The sequence below is a fragment of the Electrona antarctica genome, assembly GCF_951216825.1.
Source record: "Electrona antarctica genome assembly, chromosome: 5".
Taxonomy (NCBI): Eukaryota; Metazoa; Chordata; class Actinopteri; order Myctophiformes; family Myctophidae; genus Electrona; species Electrona antarctica.
In genome coordinates, this window is record NC_136810.1 from 22,043,116 (window position 1) to 22,066,478 (window position 23,363).

A 23,363-nucleotide genomic window follows, 5' to 3' on the forward strand; every position below is an offset into this window, starting at 1 on the left:
TCTACAAGCTCACAAGGCGTCGCGGACGCGGCGCCTTGTGAGCTTGCAGATCTGCTGCTTTCCACGCTCGAGCGAGCAGAGCCTGTGTGGCGTTACCGGGGCAACCCTTGAAGTCCCATAGCTCCACGGGACAAGCCAGCCAATCAGGAGCTGACCGTGTACCCTCCGGACCTATGGGACGTCTCCGCGGTGGATGGTCACGTGATTGCAGATTCAAAACAACATGGCTGCCTTCACTGTGGAGCTGAATGTTGTTGACATGAACTAATGTTGTAATTAATCTAAACATCAACGACACGTTCTTGTCATTGATTAGTGACCGTAAAGAAATACAAAGCTACAGTAAGTGATGTTTTCTTTGTTAAAATAAGTGTGAATTAGCTCTATATTGTGACAGTAATCATTGCTATAGTGTGTGTTCAGTAACTGTGTTAAATAAATAGCTCTATTGTGACAGTAATCATTGCTATAGAGTGTGTGTTCAGTAACAGTGTTAAATAGCTCTATATTGTGACAGTAATCATTGCTATAGAGTGTGTTCAGTAACAGTGTTAAAAAGCTCTATATTGTGACAGTAATTCACAGTGTTAAGACTAAAGACTAATCTTTTTTTCATTTAGCTGACTTAACACTAGCTAGACTATGACTAAACAATTTCAGAGATGACTATAGAACTAAAACCAAATAGTCAGTGTGTTGTTCAGCACAAGCTTAAGACTCAATTAGAATTGTAGCATGTGTTCTTGTATTTGTATTTGTGTTTGTGTGCAATGTTTTGGATCATGAAGATGAGTGATGTTTGCATTGGAGTAGCCTCTTGACTCCAAAGTGATGCAAGCCGTGTGCCATTTGAGAACTTCACAGCCTCACAGGCCATGATGCCAGGCATATTGGCAAGACAGTGGATTGTCAGTAAATTGTCAGAACATTGCCAGTGGGAATTAAGGAGGGCAACGTTGTTGTATTTAAATGCTATTCAGATTATTTTTGACAATGAAAAGCAGTGTTGAAAAAAAGGGACACTTTGTTTTTCAGTAACAAAAGAGAATAATTAACAAGGCTAAACAGTGAAAAGAACTTTGGGGAAAAAAACAAGTATTTCCAGAGAAAAAAAATGTGGGAGAAGTAAAGGAAAGCCTGAAGTGTTGGAATGGCACATCTGTACTTCAGTTTAACCACTTGGATCCTCCATACGTATTAATTGCACCTAGCTACTTTTTTGAGGGGCGCTTCTATATTCAGTAGGGGTGTAACGATATAGTTACATCGTTGCACCGAAAAATCGATTTTAATTTCAAGAATCTAAGTATATCAAAACCATTTTGCTATGCAATTAATCAATTGTATCAATACTACATTTTTGTGTGTGGTATTTAGCATTTTTTTGAAGAAAAATGAAAATGAAGGGGGTTAATTACTTAATTTAAAAATAATGTCAATGTATTTTAAATAGTTACTGTATCGATTTCAAATAATTGAATCGTATCGTATCGGATCACCATAATGAACCAATATCGTCCATGTATCGTATCGTCAACCATGTATCGTGATACGTATCGTATCGCTGTTAAACCCCTAATATTTAGCTATTAGTGTAGATTTTCGTCTTACACAAACATTACACAATTTACGTCATATGTGGACAAGCAAATCAGTGTTTTTATTAAATTCCCATTGACAATGAATGGAGACTGTACGTCATAATGTGGACGAGCAAATCGACATGATGATGTACAATGATAAGACATAAGATAAGAGCGCCCCTCGCTTCACACAGAGGTGTGATTTTTGAGTGATGCAACCACTCCAAGGAACAGCAATGTCCCTATGTCCTAACCTATGTGACTATGTCCTAACCTATGTGACTATGTCCTAACCTATGTGACTATGTCCTAACCTATGTGACTATGTCCTAACCTATGTGACTATGTCCTAACCTATGTGACTACCTATGTGACTATGTCCTAACCTATGTGACTATGTGACTATGTCCTAACCTATGTGACTATGTGACTATGTCCTAACCTATGTGACTATGTCCTAACCTATGTGACTATGTCCTAACCTATGTGACTATGTCCTAACCTGTGTGACTATGTGACTATGTCCTAACCTATGTGACTATGTCCTAACCTATGTGACTATGTCCTAACCTATGTGACTATGTCCTAACCTAGTATGTGACTATGTCCTAACCTATGTGACTATGTCCTAACCTATGTGACTATGTGACTATGTCCTAACCTATGTGACTATATCCGTTTAGAGTACCAGTAGGCAAAAGTGGCGCTGTTGTGCCAGAAACAGAGAGAGAGATAGTGTTGCACTGTTGCCTGCTGGCTGCTAATGAGAGAGAGAGAGAGAGAGAGAGAGAGAGGAATTGCACCACTCAGTTCACACAGGTGTGATTTTAATTGACAACAAATCTCTTCGCCACTCAATCAGAACATTTTTTTGGCGAATGAAAATGACGTGATCAGCCCCGGTTTCCGATAACGTGACCAGATCGGGACAACCCTACTATACTATTATAATACTAATGTGTTCAGATGAGTGATGTGGTGGAGAAGACCCTCACAGCGCTCCCCAGCCTCTTGGCTCTGGACTCGACACAACAACCTTTGTCTGGGGGAAAACTGTCGTCTGCCTCCAAGCTGGGACAGCTCATCAGAGCCATCACTGAGCTCACCTCCAAACACGTGAGTTAACCCTGACCCTATAACCTTAACCCAGGGGTGGGCAACTTTGACGATGGGAGAGGGCCACTATATTTCCACACTCACTCCCTAGGGCCAGAGCCCAGATATTACTGTTGTAGCAAAAAATACCCATGCCCTAACCCTAACGCTGAGTCGCTGACCAAAGAGATTCTGGAACAAGAGACTCAACTCGTCAAATATGTGACCAGATGGATACAAACTTTTATTTTTATTTATTTTTATCCAAAATGAGTTAATTGCACAGGTAGACTCTTCACATTCTAGAGCATGTCTGAAACAAATGTCAGAGCTGCCTGAAATTGACATGTAAATATGAAATAAATGCTTAAACATGTAGCTAGGTGTAATGTTAGACCACAGAAGTGAACCTTTCAAGCCTGTTTTCTCAACTCGCTGTTTCTCTGCAAGACATTACTCTATAAGCCATATCTCAAACCGGTGGGTCAAACTGAACAACCAATATGTCAATTTGAAGCTAAAAAAAATTCAAAAAAATCCAATGGCAGTCCCTCACTCAAATTTAGTCACATATTTGGAATCACCACTAGATGGTGCAGCGGTAGCGCTGCCGCCATCACTCGCGGCATAGACGCTTTGTCTATGTAACAACCTCAAACACGCACGTAAACATGCACGTCGCGAGTGCACGTGCATACATGCATGTGTACACACATGCACCCTGACATTCTGAATGAATATACGTTACTAATTGATGCTTTGATCCATTCATAAATATGGTAAATAAATGAGTAAATCAATATATTAGAGTAGGATTCAGGATAGGATATGGACAAGTTTTTTGTTTTGTACAGCTGCAGAATGGCTTTTAAATGTTTTTTTACCGGAACAGGAATCACTCCAATATGGTGGAGGCACTGGACGTTGGATGGGCGCTGGACCCATTCAGGACGGGAACCCCCTGTTGGTGTTCTAAGCATTATGTTATACTTTAGCTATTGAAAAATAGCAGATCTACAAGCTCATAGCGCGGCACTCAGTGCTATTTTTGAAGAATCGTGAAAATGTGGTGCAAATCTTTGAATATATATTCTTTTGCAGCAAATGTTTTTAACTGAAAATAGGCGACACATTGTGAGCTTGTAGACCGGCTATTTTCAGCATGCAACCAAGTGCAAAATTTGCCATCATGATGCCATCAAACAGAACCAACTGTAGATTTAGTCAACTAAAATCATATGACACATAGTCAACTAAAACTAGTCTTAAACTAAAACTTTTAACATGACTGAAACTGTTATGCAAAAGTCTATGCCTAAAACAAAATCAAAATCTCCTGGAAGCTATGAAGTGTACGTTATCAATGTTTATGGCTGTAATATGATGAATGTTCCTTATGATCCCACAGGAGGAAGAGAAGCTGGTGAAACGTGAACTGGTCTCTATTAAAGAGCAGGTGTCTTCTCCAAACACCTCCATGGTACGACACGCTTTAAGGCTCATACATAGTCTGGATTTCCGGTGGTTAGGTGACCACCGAACTACAACATGACGTCACGAGCCGCGGTGAAGAGCAAACCACCGCCACCGCTCCAGCCCTTCTCTCTGTTTTTACTCACCACCGCTCAATGTTATTTCAGCTCCGGTGGTCAGCTCACCACTGGAGCGGTGGTCAGCTCACCACTGAAAATCCAGACTATGAATAGGCCTTTACCCCACACTTTACAAACACCTCCATGGTAGAGCACACTTTACAAATACCTCCATGGTAGAGCACACTTTACAAATACCTCCATGGTAGAGCACACTTTACAAACACCTCCATGGTAGAGCACACTTTACAAACACCTCCATGGTAGAGCACACTTTACAACCACCTCCATGGTAGAGCACACTTTAACCCACACTTTACAACCACCTCCATGATAGAGCACACTTTAACCCACACTTTACAACCACCTCCATGATAGAGCACACTTTACAACCACCTCCATGGTAGAGCACACTTCACAAATACCTCCATGATAGAGCACACTTTAATCTGCTCAGTTTAATGCTTGTTAGATGCATGACTTTTTCGATTTTCCGTGTGTGCGTGCGTGCGTGCGTGCGTGCGTGCGTGCGTGCATGTGTGTGTGTGTGTGTGTGTGTGTGTGTGTGGCCACACTCCAGAGGCAGATGAAGGAACTGATGGTCAGAGCCATCTACTGTGAGATGCTGGGCTACCAGGCTTCCTTCTCCTACATCCACGCCATCAAGCTGGCCCAGCAGGGCAACGTCCTGGAGAAGAGAGTCGGTACGCGTTGTTCTTTTTATGGACCCATTTTAGGCCTGACTTTTTAAAATGTCTTTTTTTTCTGAAAATATCTAGTTTCTATATCAGTGTTCCTCAATATTTCATGTCAAGGACCCCAAAAAATGATATGTAATATGCCGCCGACCCCCATCTGAAAATATGTTGTTGACCCTCCAGAAGCAAAGATTTGAGTTAAAAACGTTCGCTCTGAAAGAATATATATTCAAAGATTTGAGGCACATTTTCACGATTTTTCAAAAATAGCAGATCTACAAGCTTGAGCTTGTAGATCTGCTATTTCTTTTTTTTTTTTTATTCTTTATTTAGGGACATCCACAATCATATTATACAACCATTTTTCAAATAGTGTTTCTTTGTCCACAGGTTTATTTTTTTCATTTTTAGACCGGAACAAAAAAGAATACAAATAAAATAAAGCATATGGGAGAGATGGATGATGTGTACAGAAATTAAAGTACAATACAATATAATACTCATAGGGAGACATAAGGGAGTATTTGAGTAAGACAGAATCATTCAATCCTTGCCGCTACAAAATCTGGTCGAAAAGGAATAATATATTCCACCCAGATCTGCTATTTTTCAACAGCTAAAGTATAACATAATGCTTAAAACACTAAAAGGGGTTCCCGCCCAAAATGGGTTGACGCATTTAGGCCTGATGTCGAAATAAATAAAAAAAGTCTTCTAAATCATGTTTCCTGAAATACCTCATGTTTCTGTATCAGTGGTGCTCAATATTTCATGTCAAGGACCCCCAAATATTATGTAATTGGCCACCAACCCCCTTCTGAAAATATGTAGTTCCAGGGACCTCCCAGAAGCAAAGATTTGAGTTAAAAACGTTCGCTCTGAAAGAATATATATCCAAAGATTTGCGCCACATTTTCACCATTTTTCAAAAATAGCAGACCTACAAGCTCGTAGTGCGGCACAGAAAGAAAATAAAAGGCATCACCCTTGTAGTTTGAATGTGAAGCACATGCATCTGCCTAATTTGACTGCAGTCTTGCATTTGGCCACTGGTCACCAGTTTGGAGTAATGAACTTATTTGGGCTGTAGTGTTTCTGCAATGCATTTCCCTTCCTACAGTGCATTTGCTTTGCATTGTTTCAAAGATATTTTACAAAACAATAATAAAAAAAAAATAGTGGATATAGCTCTACATAGCTTGTAGATCAGCTATTTTCACTGTTAAATAATGTTAATTCAGTCCTCGAGAGAGCGAGACACCACATTGAGCCTTTTCGGTCTCAGCTGAAAATGTTTTTGAATTAACGTCATAGTGGTTCAACGGTTTATAAAAACTGTGTGTGTGCACGTGTGTGCGTGCGTGTGTCTGTGCGCGTGCGTTCCATTAGGCTACCTGGCTGTTTCCTTGTTCCTGCATGAAGGTCATGAGCTGCTGCTGCTACTGGTCAACACAGTGCTGAAGGTCAGTGTTTTAGTCCAATACAATTTCACTTAGTTTGATTTAGTCTATTGAATTTAGTCATATTTTAGTGATGAAATTAGTTAGTCTAGTTATGGTCGATTAAATACCATAATATTTTACTCGACTAAATCTACAGTTAATTTAGTCGACTAAAATACATTTTGGCGGGACTTAACCCATTTAGACCTGAGGACGATTCTACAAATGTCTTCGAAATCATGACAGTTTTCTGATAAACCTCTGTTTCTATGTCAGTGGTTCTCAAACTATTTCATGTCAAGGACCCCTAGAATTATCTGTATTTGGCCTCCAGCCCCCATCTCAAAATATGTTGTTCCAGGGACACCCAAGAAGCAAAGATTTGAGTTAAACATGTTCACTCTGAAAGGATATATATTCCAAATTTGTGCCACATTTTCACGATTTTAAAAAAATAGCAGACTAGACCTACAAGCTCATAGCGCGGCCAAGTGCCGCGCTATGAGCTTGTAATGAGTAATAGCGCGTCATAATAATAATTAATTGCTGTTATGGCCGATAACCGATATTACCGATTCTGTATTCAAAAAAAGTATAGTAATTTTGTCCATTCTGAAAAATACATGTAACAGGGTGTCTGCACTGCAGGCCAGATTTTACTTTAATATACCGGTACCTTTATATTTAATATTGTGAGCTTGTAGATCTGTTCAAGCTGTTACTTTGGGCTTGTTTATCTGTAAAGACAGACCGATTAATCGGACCGATTCCGATAAACAACTAAAATCGGCCGATACCGATGTGTTTGCCGATTAATCTCCCATCACTGGGAAAACGTACGTCATAATGTGCCTCATTTCGTCATATTGTCTCTTTATTGTTAATGGCGTTTAATGTTTGTGTTTGCACCTTTTGTTCTTCATCACCGTTACATCACCTAATCAACAATCAACATGAGTTAGACTTTAATATATTAGCGCCCCTCACTTCACACAGGTGTGATTTTTAGGATCTCCAGAGCACCAACCTCATCGAGGTGTTTTATTTCTGTGTTTTTAACCCATTTAGGCCTGACGTCAAAATTAAAAAAATATCTTCAAAATCATCAATGAAATCATGTTTTCTGAAAAACCTCATGTTTCTATATCAGTGGTTCTCAATATTTCATGTCAAGGACCCCGAAAATTATATGTAATTGGCCACCGAACCCCCATCTGAAAATGTGTTGTTCCGGAACCCCTCAGAAGCAAAGATTTTAGTTAAAAACGTTATTATATATTCAAAGATTTGTGCCGCATTTTCACGATTTTTCAAAAAATAGCAGACCTACAAGCTCGTAGCGCGGCACTCGGTGACGCGCTATGGGCGGGAACCCCTTTTGGTGTTTATAGCATTATGTTATACTTTAGCTATTGAAAAATAGCTATGAACTTCTGCTATACTGCTATTTTTGAAAAATCATGAAAATGTGCCAAATCTTTATATTCTTTCAGAGTTTCAGTTTTTAACTCAAATCTTTGCTCCTGGGGGGGTCCCTGGAACAACATGTTTTCAGATGGGGGTCGGCGGCATATTGCATATAACTTTTGGGGTCCTTGACATGAAATATTGAGAACCACTGACACAGAAACATGAGGTTTTTTTTTTTAAATGTCTGTGTTGTTTTTAGGATCTCCAGAGCACCAACCTCATCGAGGTGTGCATGGCTCTGACTGTCGTCAGTCAGATGTTCCCCAAGGACATGATCCCTGCAATACTGCCCCTAGTGGAGGAGAAGCTCACCCACCCAAAGTAAGTAGTAAAAACACAAGCACCCCCCCCCCCCCCCCCCCCAGTGAGGCTCTCCAAAGTTGAAGCACTAGTGGGCCCTAGTGGTAAGAGGTGGGACTGCAGGCGGAGCCGTGGAGTTATGACGAGGAAACCCCGTGCGGTTTAAAGGACAACTTTAGCTTTTTTTTCAATGAAGGTGTTTTAGGTTGTTATTAGAGAAAGTAAAAGATGAGTGTTGTTTTAGGGATTTTAGCTGTTTTTGACAGGGGCGGGGGCTTTCGAGCATGTGCCTAAATATGTATTTTTGACAAAATTTGTCAAAAACAGCTGAAATCCCTAAAACGAAAGAAAGCAGCGAATGAAGAAAAATTTACACTCATCTTTTACTTTCTCTAATAGCAACCTAAAACATGAACCTTGGTTGAAAAAAAACTAAAATTGTCCTTTAACACAGCCGACGCGAATCGCGTATCAATACGTTATCAATTAATCAAACGTCGGGTGCGGATCACGTATCAATACGTTTCAATCACTTTTTTATAGCATACTTTCATTCATCTTTTTACCCACCCGGACAATGAAGAACCATCGCCCTATCATTGCTGCTTAGTCCCGCTCACGTGATCAGAAAAAAAAAAAAAAAAAAAAAACCCCTCCCCTCCTGAAAACAGGAGGGCGGGCCGCTTTACGTGTATAAACCAGTGTAGAATGGATGCGCCCATGCCGATGTAGCCCGTGTGTGAAAAGAATCAAATTTCACCTAACCTCGCCTCACCAGGCTTTCCTCCACCTATTGGCTTTTATACTCGATTCCCCCCTCCCCTCCTGTTTCTCCTGCAGGAGGAGGGCCTTGCGAGATGGGGGCTCATGTCTCGGAAAAAAACATACGGAACGCTGTTACGCTGCCTAACACATGATCTGCAGATTCTGCACCAGATCGGCAACACACATGGACAGATGCATGTTTACTTCTTCATACTGTAGCGACCAAACGATCCCCGAGCCTACAATACTACGAACTAACAAACGAACTACAGTATCGAGAGGGGCCGCCATGACAACAGACAGTCTACCGTTGGTGGATCACGTATCGCCATGCAGAGCCGTCATAATCGGAGATCGCTCAGACGTGTGATTGTAACGCTTTTTTATTCATTAGTGTGGTTGCCCTAAAGGGCAACCAGACTATTGTAATTAGTGTGGTTGCCCTAAAGGGCAACCAGACTATTGTAATCGTAACACTTTATTATTTTACTGGAGTAACCTTTTTTTTGAAACGCTACTCCTCCCACAGTTTTAACTGTACGCACTTGACCCATATGTCAAATTGACCGGAAAAATCGGGAATGGTGTGCTTGCTCATTTCTAAGAGAAATGTTGTATAGTTTAATTGATATTAATTTATTAGTGAATTAAATTTACCCATTGACATGAATGGGAAAATGCGAAAAATCACGTTCAAGTATTTTTTCCTCTGAGACCGTAAGGGCTATAGTTACAAAACTTGGAGGGATAATTCGTAATACTTACTAAAATTAATTAACTTATAATTATATCGGTCGGCCTCATGGTGGCGCTATAACAGCCCACTTTACGTTTTGGCTAATAACTCTTGAACCGTAGGTCGTAAAATCAAAATATTTTTTTCCCTGGATTCCTTGGGCCATGACGCATCTCCCCATATAGGCCACGCCCATTTGCGTCAGGATAGATTTTCCGCCATTTTGAATTTTCTTCAAAACACACTTTTATTTTCTGATTCTACAGATTTTGTCCGAATCTCACAGAAATCGGTACACATGATCTCTGGACCTATCGGACCGCGTTTAAATTTTTTTCAGATTTTTTGAATTTTTTTTGTCCGTATCGTTCGGCCTTAATCGTCGTCCGGAGTTAGCGGGAGGGGTCTATTTTACAAAAAAGGCCTAAAATCACGAACGGAATGTCCAATCCATCCCAAATTTGAATCAGATGTCGCGGGTGGTTTAATCAACCAAAAGCCAAAAGCGATTCCATTTTCATCCATAGAGGGCGCCGCAAATGCGAAAAATGTAACAGTTTCTTGCAGAAAAATGATTTTTGGGGGGAAATAAATCCCCACACAACATTGCAATTGGCTGGCAATATCAGTGGGAGGGGCATATGTAAGCCACTGCGGCAACCACACTTTGCAATTTTTTAAAATTGCGACCTTTCTAGTTGTAACGTAAGGGCTATAGTTACAAAACTTGGAGGGATAATTCGTAATACTTACTAAAATTAATTAACTTATAATTACATCGGTCGGCCTCATGGTGGCGCTATAACAGCCCACTTTACCTTTTGGCTTATAACTCTTGAACCGTAGGTCGTAAATTCAAAATTCCTTTCTCCCTGTATTCCATGGGCCATGACGCATCTCCCCATATAGGCCACGCCCATTTGCGTCAGGATAGATTTTCCGCCATTTTGAATTTTCTTTAAAACACACTTTTATTTTCTGATTCTACAGATTTGGTCCGAATCTCACAGAAATCGGTACACATGATCTCTGGACCTATCGGACCGCGTTTAAATTTTTTTCAGATTTTTTGAATTTTTTTTGTCCGTATCGTTCGGCCGTAATCGTCGTCCGAAGATAGTAGGAGGGGCCTATTTTACAAAAATTGCCATAAATCACGAACGGAATGTCCAATCCATCCCAAATTTGAATCACATGTTGCGGGTGGTTGAATCAACCAAGTACCAAAAGCAATTCTATTTTCATCCATAGGGGGCGCCGCAAATGCGAGAAATGTAACCGTTTGTCGCAAAAACATGATTTTTGGGGGCATAAATCCCTTACAATACTTACACATGATCACATGTGTGACTTGAAATTGTAATTGGCTAGCAATATCAGTGGGAGGGGCATATGTAAGCCACTGCGGCAACCACACTTTGCAATTTTTTAAAATTGCGACCTTTCTAGTTTATTTTACTGGAGTAACCCTTTTTTTGAAACGCTACTCCTCCCACAGTTTTAACTGTACGCACTTGACCCATATGTCAAATTGACCGGAAAAATCGGGAATGGTGTGCTTGGTCATTGCTAAGAGAAATATTGTATAGTTTAATTGATATTAATTTATTAGTGAATTAAATTTCCCCATTGACATGAATGGGAAAATGCGAAAAATCACGTTCAAGTATTTTTTCCTCGGAGACCGTAAGGGCTATAGTTACAAAACTTGGAGGGATAATTCGTAATACTTACTAAAATTAATTAACTTATAATTACATCGGTCGGCCTCATGGTGGCGCTATAACAGCCCACTTTACGTTTTGGCTTATAACTCTTGAACCGTAGGTCGTAAATTCAAAATTCCTTTCTCCCTGTATTCCTTGGGCCATGACGCATCTCCCCTTATAGGCCACGCCCATTTGCGTCAGGATAGATTTTCCGCCATTTTGAATTTTCTTCAAAACACACTTTTATTTTCTGATTCTACAGATTTGGTCCGAATCTCACAGAAATCGGTACACATGACCTCTGGACCTATCGGACCGCGTTTACATTTTTTTCAGATTTTTTGAATTTTTTTTGTCCGTATCGTTCGGCCTTAATCGTCGTCCGAAGTTAGCGGGAGGGGCCTATTTTACAAAAAATGCCTAAAATCACGAACGGAATGTCCAATCCATCCCAAATTTGAATCAGATGTCGTGGGTGGTTTAATCAACCAAAAGCCAAAAGCGATTCTATTTTCATCCATAGGGGGCGCCGCAAATGCGAAAAATGTAACCGTTTCTTGCAGAATTTATTTTATTGGGGGGATAAATCCCCTCCGAATTACTTACGCATGACCACAGGGGTAAGCCATTGTAATTGGCTGGCAATATCAGTGGGAGGGGCATATGTAAGCCACTGCGGCAACCACACTTTGCAATTTTTTAAAATTGCGACCTTTCTAGTTATAATTGTAGTGATAAGACCGCAATGAACGCGTCGGGGACGTAATCGACCCGGGTGTAATGTATAACGAACTTTTCCGCGTCCTAAACCGTGCATGCCCAGGCATGTTCCCTATACTAGCTTGAAAAACAAAATCAGCTCATGATGACAACGCGTCTCACCGTTATACTATAGTTCTGAACCGAACGGTGGAATGGGACTTTTTATAGCCGTACGATCAAGACTTTTGCTGCCCAATGTGCCCATGACCCCCCCCCCCCCCAATGTTACTGCGATCAAAACAATGAAAGCAGTGAATCATCATCATCATCTAAAGGATGCAGAGTTATGAAGGTTTATAGTCAGACATTGACAGGCAGATATAACAATAAACACAATAAATATGCTATACATCCTATACACCGAATGAAAGCCCTGAATGTGTACTTTTACGAGGAAAAGAGTAAACATTGATCCCATGTACAGTCTGTCATAAATTGGTTACTGGGTGGATGCACATTGCGCCCACCAGATATAACTGCAGAGAAGACATGGACCCGAACTCAATATTCACAAAATAAGGCCTATAGCGACATATAAATACTATATACCGTATGAAACAGAAGACTCTCTGCTTTCATAAGAAAAAAACTTCTACTGTAGTAATAATAAAAATCACACCCATGTGAAGTGAGTGGTGCAACTCTGTCCCATATTCTGTTCTCTGCTTATTCAATACAGGTCGCTATATACGGACTGAGGCAGAAAGTCATGTAAACCTTTTATTTACAGTTTGGTCTGTAAACTTCTACTGTAATAATAAAAATCACACCCCTGTGAAGTGAGCGTTGCAACTGTTCTGTACTTATTCACTACAGCTCGCTATATACGGACTGAGGCAGAAAGTCATGTAAACCTTTTATTTACAGTTTGGTCTGTAAACTTCTACTGTAATAATAAAAATCACACCCCTGTGAAGTGAGCGGTGCAACTGTTCTCTACAGTTGCACCGCGCAACTGTAGAGAACAGTTGCACCGCTCACTTCACAGGGGTGTGATTTTTATTATTACAGTAGAAGTTTACAGACCAAACTGTAAATAAAAGGTTTACATGACTTTCTGCCTCAGTCCGTATATAGCGACCTGTATTGAATAAGCAGAGAACAGAATATGGGACAGAGTTGCACCACTCACTTCACATGGGTGTGATTTTTATTATTACTACAGTAGAAGTTTTTTTCTTATGAAAGCAGAGAGTCTTCTGTTTCATACGGTATATAGTATTTATATGTCGCTATAGGCCTTATTTTGTGAATATTGAGGAGTTCACGTCCATGTCTTCTCTGAAGTTATCTGGTGGGCACAAGCTGCATTCAATAACCAATTACTGTCTAACTGTACATGGGATCAATGTTTACTCTTTTCCTTGTAAAAGTACACATTCAGGGCTTTCATTCGGTGTATAGGATGTATAGGATATTTATTGGGTTCAATTTTATATCTGCCTGTCAATGTCTCTGACTTTAAACCATCCATAACTCTGCTCGCTGTTCAAGATAACCACTTCCAGGCAAATGCAGGTGTTGCAAAAAGGTCAATATCTCCAGAATGGAACATGGTAAAATCAAAATGTATTTTTTAAATTGAAGTGGACAAGTTCAGCTTTCTTTTGATGTATGCGTGTGATTCTCGCTATAAGAGAACATTTTGCTGTGGGCCCCCGAACAAGGCCTTTGTGCAATGTTAAACGGTAGCAACATCCAAATAGGCCTGTCGAGATCTTGTAGCAATCAAAGTGTTAACATGAGCGCTCGTTTGCACTTCCGCACTTCCGGAAGTAGAGCGTTCTTCCGGGTGCTTCAAAACGCCACTGAGCAACTTCCACTGAAATGAATAGGGGGGAGGGGCTATCACTGCGGTTCAGTCTTTATCCTTTTAATGCTCTATGAGTAAACACCATAAGCCCTGCAATTGACCTTATGCACGCCGCGGCCATCTTGCAGGGTGGTAACTAGCTGCAGTTTCCCACGGACATACATACATACAGTCATATCTGATTGTATTAACACTTTAATTACCCAGGGTTATTTAATCCATTAAATTATAGCGCCCAGTCGATTTATAAATGCAGGGCACTTTTGCCGACGGACCGGATGTTGTTCCGGATGTGGCTGTAGCAGCTAGATGTAGCCAAAACACTCCCCATGCGATCGACAACAACGGGTGGTATAAATCTATCGCGACTAACGACTGGACCGCGGAGGGCCGTCTAACACAGGATATTTTTTTTTATAATTAGATGGGATGATTTAGATCGCGAGTTATTAACGTTTTAAGATTTTCGTTGTCGTCGGCTAAACAGGGGAGGAACATTTTCGATGACGTCTCACTGTTGCGCAACATCGAGTATTGCGCAACAGGCGCTCCCAGGCTGTGGAGCGATGCAATCCGTTTTCATATCAATAAACTTCGTCTTTTGGATCAAACTTTGTCTTGGGCGTCGGGCGTTACTAATAGAAAAGATAAAGAACTTTGTCCTGGACGTTCTAGGTGTTAATTAATTGACAAAGTCAAACTCACCAACACTGCAGCTCTATTAAAGTTTATTTAAATTAGTTTATTAATTATCCTCGTTCTATCTGCAAAGTGTTTGTTTCATCATACAAGTCCACCGTAGACATGTTATGAGTTACGTCCTGTCAAGAAATTCTAGATTATTTTTACTTTGACTAAAAGCTCAAATAAACTATATACTGCATTTCGTTGTTGTCAAAAATACCAAAATATCCCCATGAATTTATGGGTTGTGTAATCGATAGAAAATAAGTAATTTTAGAGTGTGTAATCGATAGAAAATACACTGGTTTTCTGGCTCAAACAAGTGCTCTGATTTGCCTGTGGACTGTGAGGTAAGAGTCCACAAATCCCATACATGATAAGAATTTGCCAGCAGATGTCACTGTTGAGGGATTTTGCCTGTTTTGATTGCAGCTCAAAAGGCTTAAGAACACACAGAGAAAACCCCAGGCCACAGAGAAAATCCACTGCAAAACTTTGACTGCGTCTCTGCCGCTCGTCTGCTTCCATTCTACGGAGCCTGAATTGTTACCGGGTTAAACAGGAAGGTGGGGGCTTCCGGAAGTGGAACGACACCACACAACACAGCCCACAGCCTTTAGCTAGCAGTACAACCAGCTACATTTTCTCAGCGATGCGATACAACATCACAAATGATTTACGGTCGTCGAGTGCGCACCGGCTCACCATGGACAGCTCTCGAACCTTTGGAGATACGGCGCTTTGAAAGTTGGGTTATAATGGAGGCTCAACGGAGCTGGATTTAGAAATCGCATCGCTGGTGGTGACGGAGGAGGGCTATTCTACCCGGGGCAATGCTAAAAGGTACTGTAGGGACCGCGCGTTCACATATGGATCTAAATGGTCTCTTATTGTCGGGTCGTTTTCTCCTCCAGGGAAATCATCCGTCGCAAAGCAGTGCTGGCCCTCTACAAGTTCTACCTGGTGGCGCCCAACCAGGTGCAGCACATCCACAACAAGTTCCGCAAGGCTCTGTGTGACAAGGACCCGGGAGTCATGTCCGCCTCGCTGCACATCTACCTGCAGATGATTCAGGTACGTGTGTTTTAAACCCATAACCCTTTCAGGACGGGAACCCCTTTAGGTGTTTGAAGGGCCTTGCCTCTCCTCCAGGTCTGTTGAAGAGGGGTGCAACAACGCGAGCGTAAAAAAAAAAGCTAAACAGAATCCAGGTCTGGTGAGTCGCGGGCGTGTGCACGTAAAAAGCACGCGTGCAACAAATTCACGGGACCGCGCTCACGTAAATCCGCTTGAGTTGTCGCACCGCGACTGCTCTGAGCAAAAACGCAGGTCTCATTGAAAATGAACTATAGGCGCGTTTTATCGCTCCCCGTTTGCAAGGCCCTTTAAGCATTAAGTTATGCTTTAGCTATGGAAAAATAGAAGATCTACAAGCGACGGTCTGCTATTTTTTGAAAAATCTTGAAAATGTGGCGCAAATCTTTGAATATATATATATATATATATATATATATATATATATATATATATATTCTTTCAGAGCGAACGTTTTGAACTCAAATCTTTGCTTCAGGGGGGGGGGGGGGGGGGTCCCTGGAAGTAACAACATATTTTCAGATGGGGGTCTGCGGCCAATTACATATAATTTTTGGGGGTCCTTGACATGATAATATTGAGCATCACTGATATAGAAACATGAGGTATTTCAGAAAACTGTCAGGATTTAGAAGACATTTTTTTTAAATTCCGACGTCAGGCCTAAATGGATTAAGACCTGGATCTGTGTTACCTTATAGCTTTTAACCACTTTTAACCATAAATGGTAAAGGGTGCATTTATATAGTGCCTTTATCCAATGCGCTTTACATAGATTGTGCATTACATTCACCCATTCACACACACACACACACACACACATTCATTTCATACACCGATGGTGGCGGAAACCATGCAAGGCACCAACCAGCACATCAGGAGCAATTAGGGGTTCAGTGTCTTGCTCAAGGACACTTCGACACTAACTCTGGGGGAGCCCGCGTTCGAACTGGCAACCTTGCGGTTACCATCCGGCCACTCTACCCCTGACCCACCGCCACCCCTAACCATTATTTTAAACGTCTGCAAATCTTTTTATATATATTCTTTCACAGTGAACGTTTTTAACTCGCACATTTGCTTCTGCATGGCGGTGTCCCTGGAACAACATATTAACAGATGGGGGTCCGTGGGTCCTTGCACCAGTGATTCGTTTTTCAGAAACCTCTAACTGTCTTAACCCAATTAGACCGTAGGACGTGTGGAAACGTCATAACTAATCCAACCGACAGATTGCTAGATATTAAACGAGAGAAAACTAGAAAAAGTGCCCTTCTGGGCACAGGTCTCCACCAGGAGGATAGGAGTGTGTGTGTGTGATGTTTGGCAAAATGTTTAGGAGCAATATAAACGTGTGTGTGTGTGTGTGTGTGTGTGTGTGTGTGTGTGTGTGTGTGTGTGTGTGTGTGTGTGTGTGTGTGTGTGTGTGTGTGTGTGTGTGTGTGTGTGTGTGTGTGTGTGTGTGTGTGTGTGTGTGTGTGTGTGTGAGACGCGGCTTGGCCTGTTGTAGCGCCACCATGAGGCTGATTTGAAAACTGTCAAGTGGCATTTCTTCCAAAGCCTAGTGGGAATATGCATGCACAGTTTCACCACAATCGGACGCTGCGTTGAGTAGTTGTGGCGATTTGTACAAAACGGGTACAAAGCGGGCTACTCCTGAAAAGTTTAGAAGCCAATCGTAGCTAATGAGGGTGTATTATGAGAAATCAAACAAACCCGTCTTGATCACATGACTATGAAGAGCATGTGTACCGATTTGCGTGAAATTTGGATAAAATCTGAAGGAGTAATATTAGAAAATGTGTTTTACATATGTCGGCCTCCTGGTGGTGCTATAAAGACCAGATGTGAAAAATTCCAGACTAAGGTTTTTCCTTGGCCTCTAGGGAGTTGGCATACAAAGTTATCCACAGATCCGTGCAGTTAGAGGTAAAAACAACACTTTTCGGCCAGTTATAGCGCCACCATGAGGCTGAGTTGAAAATGTTCATTTGGCATTTCTTCCTCGGCCTAGTGGGAATGTGTGCACAATTTCACGGAAATCACACGATGTGTTCATGATTTGCAGCATTTTGTTTGAAACTAAGCACTCCTGCGAACTTTGGAAGCCAATCTTAGCCAATCAGGATGGAGTCTGAGAAATCTGAAAGACCCGTTTTGTTGAATGGCTCTAGAGAGACTGTGTACCAATTTGCGTGATGTTTGGACACAATCTGTAGGTGTACTGTCCAAAAACATGTTTTGCACAAAGCGGCCTCCTGGTGGCGCTATAACAGGCCGTTCTGGAAATTTTGGGGCAGAGGTTCATCGTTGGCATCCAGGGAGTGTGAGTGCAAAATTTGGCATCGACCGGGTTAACGGTGCCGGAGATTAGCTGGTCACAGACGGAAGGACGGACGGACGGACGGACGGACGGACACACACACACACACACACACACGGACGGACGGACGGACGGAGTGCAAAACATACTCTCTCCCCATGCCTTCGGCCTGGTGGAGACAAATATTCAGATGGGACCGCAGGCTTGTCCCATCTGTGGGTGTCCACGTCACGCGAGTACGTCCAGTGCAGTGTTGATTTTGGCAGCAAATTTCTATTTTATTTTATTCATAGTCTTTGGACTGAAACTTCATTTAGTTTTAGTCACCTGGAATGTTTTAGTGTCGACTAAATATCATGACAGTTTAGTCGACTAAAACTACAGTTGATTTAGTCAACTAAAATGTATTTTGGCGGGCCTTGATGCCGTCGTAATGGCTGATTTTACACTTGCTGAAAATAGCCGATCTACAAGCATTACGCATTGTGAGCTTGTGGATCGGCTATTTTCAGTATGCAACCAGCCAACCAAGAGTAAAATGACTTGTCTTTTAGTTCTACTGGATCTCTTGTCCACTAGTCCCTTGCAAACATTTGTGACCTGATTTGACTGAGGGGCTGCCATTAGATTTTTTTACATTCTCGTTTTTTCATATGAAAGCATGGAATCGTAGCTTCAATATTGGTTGTTCAGTTTGACCCACCAGTTTTGGAGATATGGCTTATAGAGTAATGTCTTGCAGAAAACAGCGAGTTGAGAAAACAGGCCTGAAAGGTTCACTTCTGTGGTCTCTAACATTTACACCTAGCTACATGTTTAAAGGGGAAAACCACCCATTTTCAACATTTTACTATGTCATTAATATACCTTAGAGCTGTTGTGTGGAAATAATTAAAAAAAGTCCCCCCATTTTGTGTTTCCTAGAACTGTAATTATGAAAAAAATCATTAACATGGTGAAACGCATCTTGATGACATCATCAAGATGCGTTTCACCATGTTAATGACTTTTTTCAGACCTCTAGTTCTAGGAAACACAGAATGGGGGAACATTTTTATTATTTCCACACAACAGCTCTAAGGTATATTAATGACATAGTGAAATGTTGAAAATGGGTGGAATGCCCCTTTAAGCATTTATTTCAGACATGCTCTAGTATGTGAAGAGTCTGCCTGCGCTATTAACTCATTTTGGATACAAAAAAAAAAGTTTTTCTCCTCTGGTGAAAAGCTGGAGGTTGTGCGATGGCAGGCTCTCAGTCAAATCTGGTCACACTAGTCTAGTTTCTATTTGTTGATGGAATTGTCAGTATATTCAGTCTTATTTTTAGTCATCATAGCTTAGTTTTCATGTAGTTTCCATTTAATTTTCGTCAGTGAAAAAAGGGTAGTCGACAAACGTTTTACGTCACAGTATTAGTCGACTAAATCAACACTGGTCCAGTTTCAGAGTCTATAAGCAAGTGAGTGGTGGTGGAATGGAGAGCAAACGCGTCCATATATGGAGTCATTACATCATTGTTACTGTACGTCATAGACGACTGACGTCATAGACCGACCACATGATGTCACAGATCCACGTGAAGACACGCCCCTTATTAGACCCTGTCATGTTTACTGGTTAGCCCGGCGAATCATTGTTTTGTTTTGTTTTTTCGCTGGCTTTTCTTTTCATTTTGTTGGGTTGTTGTGGGTACATTAGACATGGCTGCCATTTCCCACCTGATGTTGTGTGGGAGTCCAGACTTCTCCAAACCGTACTGAACAACTGCCAGCTTGGATAAGGTCTTCAGACTAGGACTCAAGTCTAAGACGTACAGGTCACGTAGTGTGTTCCATCCTCCAAAGAGGATCACACGATCTCCCACAATGCAACAGCTCATGCTATGCGTTGGACACGGGCCTTTCCCCTTGGGCTCGACCTTCTTCCAGGAGAAGGTCTCTGGGCTCAATTTCCACAGATCATTGAAGGTCGGGCTCCGTTCCCACTCATCGAGCGTCTGGCTCATTTTGAGGCCACCAAATAGGTACAGCTCTCCATTGTGGGCAAAGGCTGAATAATGCCAGCGTCCTTCTGGAAGAAGCTGTGCAGAAGGCGTGCTCGGCCCGCACTCCCAGGAGTTTGACTCTATGTCAAACACTCTGTTGTTGTCCTGGCCGAGATTGCCCCCGAAAACAAACATCTTTGTCCCGACGACGGCAGCAGAGTGACCACTCAAAGCATGCGGCGGGATTCCTCTAATCTCAATTAACGTCCAGACCATCGCGGCGGTGTCCAACTTGTACACACCTTTAGTGCACACAGTAGTGGAGGATAGCCCCCAGGGGTATCCTCCACTACTTATGTATCCTCCAAAGACGTACATGTCCTTCCCCGAGACACAGGCCGAGTGGTAGCGTCTCCCCTCCGGAGCGGTCCCGGAAACCTCAGGCTTTACCCATCTGTGGGCGTTGACGTCGAACCCATAAAGCACGTTGCAGAGAGACCTCCCTCTGTGCGTGATGCCTCCCCAGACGTAAACGGTGTCGTTCGTCAGTGCAGCCGTGTGGTCCCTGCGGCCGGCGGGAACCTCGGGGTGACGTTCTCCTCTCCCGGACGACGTCACCGAGGTCAACGTCGCCCAGCGTAAATGCACCGTGTCGAAGACGCTCACGGCGACATGTTCCGTGTCCATGCCGAGAAGCCCTCCAAACGAGTACACGCTGTGTTCCACCACGACAGCAACGTCGTAACATCTATTCCTTCCTCCTTCCAGATGTACGGACCAGTGGGACATTTCTCTTTCCAGCACGACCGCAGGGTCAAACAGGACCTTTCTCTTACTCCGTAAAGTACAAACTACTTTTATTCACGTCGCAACTTATATTGGTTCAGTGGCGCAAACGTCACACTAAGTTTGACCAATCCAAAATAAGCCGATGGCTGTTGATCTTCCATATATGGTCAATTGATCGGCAGCACAACGGCAGTCCACAGAGACTCTTGAAATCCCCCAGGGGGCACTACACACTCTGTTCAACAGTGTTCACAGCCAAAATTCTCACTTGTCTCCCCCCTTCTCCGCTCCCGAGTACAAAACTCTGATGCTAGCCTTCATAGCCAACCCCGCGCCCAGCTATTCATTTCAATGGAAGTTGCTCAGTGGCGTTTGAAGCACCCGGTAGGAAGTCAGCTGGAAGTACCTCTGTAGCCTCGATAAAATAGTTTTTTCGTCCTACGTCACAAAATATATCCATGAACGCACCCAGAACGTCTGGCCAACGTTGAAGCCACTGACGGTAGTGGTCAAAGCTGGTACTGCAGGCGGTCGAAATACATGCACGAGCAAGAGAGCGCTCCGCTGGCTCTTTGCTCTGTGAACGCGTGATGACGTAGACGTAGCACAAGAGAGCGCTACGCTGGCTCTTTGCTCTGTGAACGCGTGATGACGTAGACGTAGCACAAGAGAGCGCTAAGCTGGCTCTTTGCTCTGTGAACGCGTGATGACGTAGACGTAGCACAAGAGAGCGCTACGCTAGCTCTTTGCTCTGTGAACGCGTGATGACGTAGACGTAGCACAAGAGAGCGCTCCGCTGGCTCTTTGCTCTGTGAACGCGTGATGACGTAGACGTAGCACAAGAGAGCGCTCCGCTGGCTCTTTGCTCTGTGAACGCGTGATGACGTAGACGTAGCACAAGAGAGCGCTCCGCTGGCTCTTTGCTCTGTGGACGCGTGATGACGTAGACGTAGCACAAGAGAGCGCTCCGCTGGCTCTTTGCTCTGTGAACGCGTGATGACGTAGACGTAGCACAAGAGCAGCGCGAGAGGTACTCTCATAGGAGGCAACCAATCATAGCGACACTCGAGGGGCACTGCCCGGAAGACTTGTTGAAATGAATTGCGGGGGGCGCGGCTGTCGCTCCCGGGGCGCTCTCTAGCATAACGTTGCTGTTGGGAGGAAACCTCATAACTCCATTTTTGAGGTTTTAGATTTTTTTGGCATAAATCAGTGCTATTGAACGAACACCCTTTACGTCTGTGCGTTGTTTCGAAAATATTGAACCAATGGAAAGTAGTAAAAAGTGCTTTGGACAAAATCTCTTAACTCCATTGGACCCTCAAAATGTCTGCTAAAGCAACTAACTCCACCACCTCTCATGGAAGTAATTGACGATATATAAAGTTACAACACCAACTTTGATGAGGCTGTATTGCTTTGTTTTAAAATTGTAATGATTTCTTTATTTCCTGAAAAATGTATATTTTTAATTTCCTGAAAAATAAACATTTTTAAGTCATGAGGTTTCCTCCCGACAGCAGATATATATTACATAACTCTATGGTTGGACGCCAGGAAGATAAGCCATGCTTTTGCAAGTGCTAATGGGGATCCATAATACAGTATTTTAAAGAGAGACTGGGAATGACACGCAGCAAAGGTCGTCGGGCGTGTGCTCTCAGGAGAACCCAGAAGGCTACAAGGAGCTGACTGTGTTCTCCTGTCCTCTCTCTGTCCAGGAGAACCCAGAGCTTTAAAAGGAGCTGACTGTGTTCACCTCTCTCTGTCCAGGAGAACCCAGAAGGCTACAAGGAGCTGACTGTGTTCTCCTCTCTCTCTGTCCAGGAGAACCCAGAGCCCTACAAGGAGCTGACTGTGTTCTCCTCACTCTCTGTCCAGGAGAACCCAGAGCCCTACAAGGAGCTGACTGTGTTCTCCTCTCTCTCTCTGTCTGTCCAGGAGAACCCAGAGCCCTACAAGGAGCTGACTGTGTTCTCCTCTCTCTGTCCAGGAGAACCCAGAGCCCTACAAGGAGCTGACTGTGTTCTCCTCTCCTCTCTGTCCAGGAGAACCCAGAGCCCTACAAGGAGCTGACTGTGTTCTCCTCTCTCTGTCCAGGAGAACCCAGAGCCCTACAAGGAGCTGACGGGCAGCTTCGTGACCATCCTGAAGCAGGTGGTTGGAGGGAAGCTGCCGCTGGACTTTAACTACCACAGTGTGCCTGGACCCTGGCTGCAGATCCAGCTGCTCACCATCCTGGCCTTACTGGGGAAAAACGACCACAGGTAAAGAACAAAACAAAACGCTATTGTTGTCCTGTTGTTGTCCTGTTCACAGTAACATATCCTGTTGTCCTGTTCACAGTAACATTTCAGTCAGACAACTCAAGAAGGATGTAATATATATTTATTGAATATAGATGAGCAATACAGTATATTTATTATGGTTTGGCGATGTATTGGATCTGCTTTTTAGGTACTTAGATCAAGCGCATCAGTCCCGACCATAGGGACTCTGAATCCCCCGTACCTAAACAGT

General features: G+C 42.7%; 1 protein-coding gene across 1 annotated transcript in view; it reads left to right on the top strand.

Moving 5' to 3' along the window:
- The first annotated feature begins 229 nt into the window (after positions 1–229).
- ap4e1 (adaptor related protein complex 4 subunit epsilon 1) overlaps positions 230–23,363 on the top strand; it is a 50,483-nt gene continuing 27,349 nt past the window's right edge. The window contains exons 1-8 of the mRNA XM_079502242.1: positions 230–342; positions 2,550–2,699; positions 4,087–4,158; positions 4,851–4,974; positions 6,358–6,431; positions 8,080–8,201; positions 15,564–15,723; positions 22,944–23,110. Coding sequence (XP_079358368.1) covers positions 2,550–2,699; positions 4,087–4,158; positions 4,851–4,974; positions 6,358–6,431; positions 8,080–8,201; positions 15,564–15,723; positions 22,944–23,110 — 869 coding nt within the window. The 5' untranslated portion in view covers positions 230–342. The remainder of the gene's footprint in view (positions 343–2,549; positions 2,700–4,086; positions 4,159–4,850; positions 4,975–6,357; positions 6,432–8,079; positions 8,202–15,563; positions 15,724–22,943; positions 23,111–23,363) is intronic.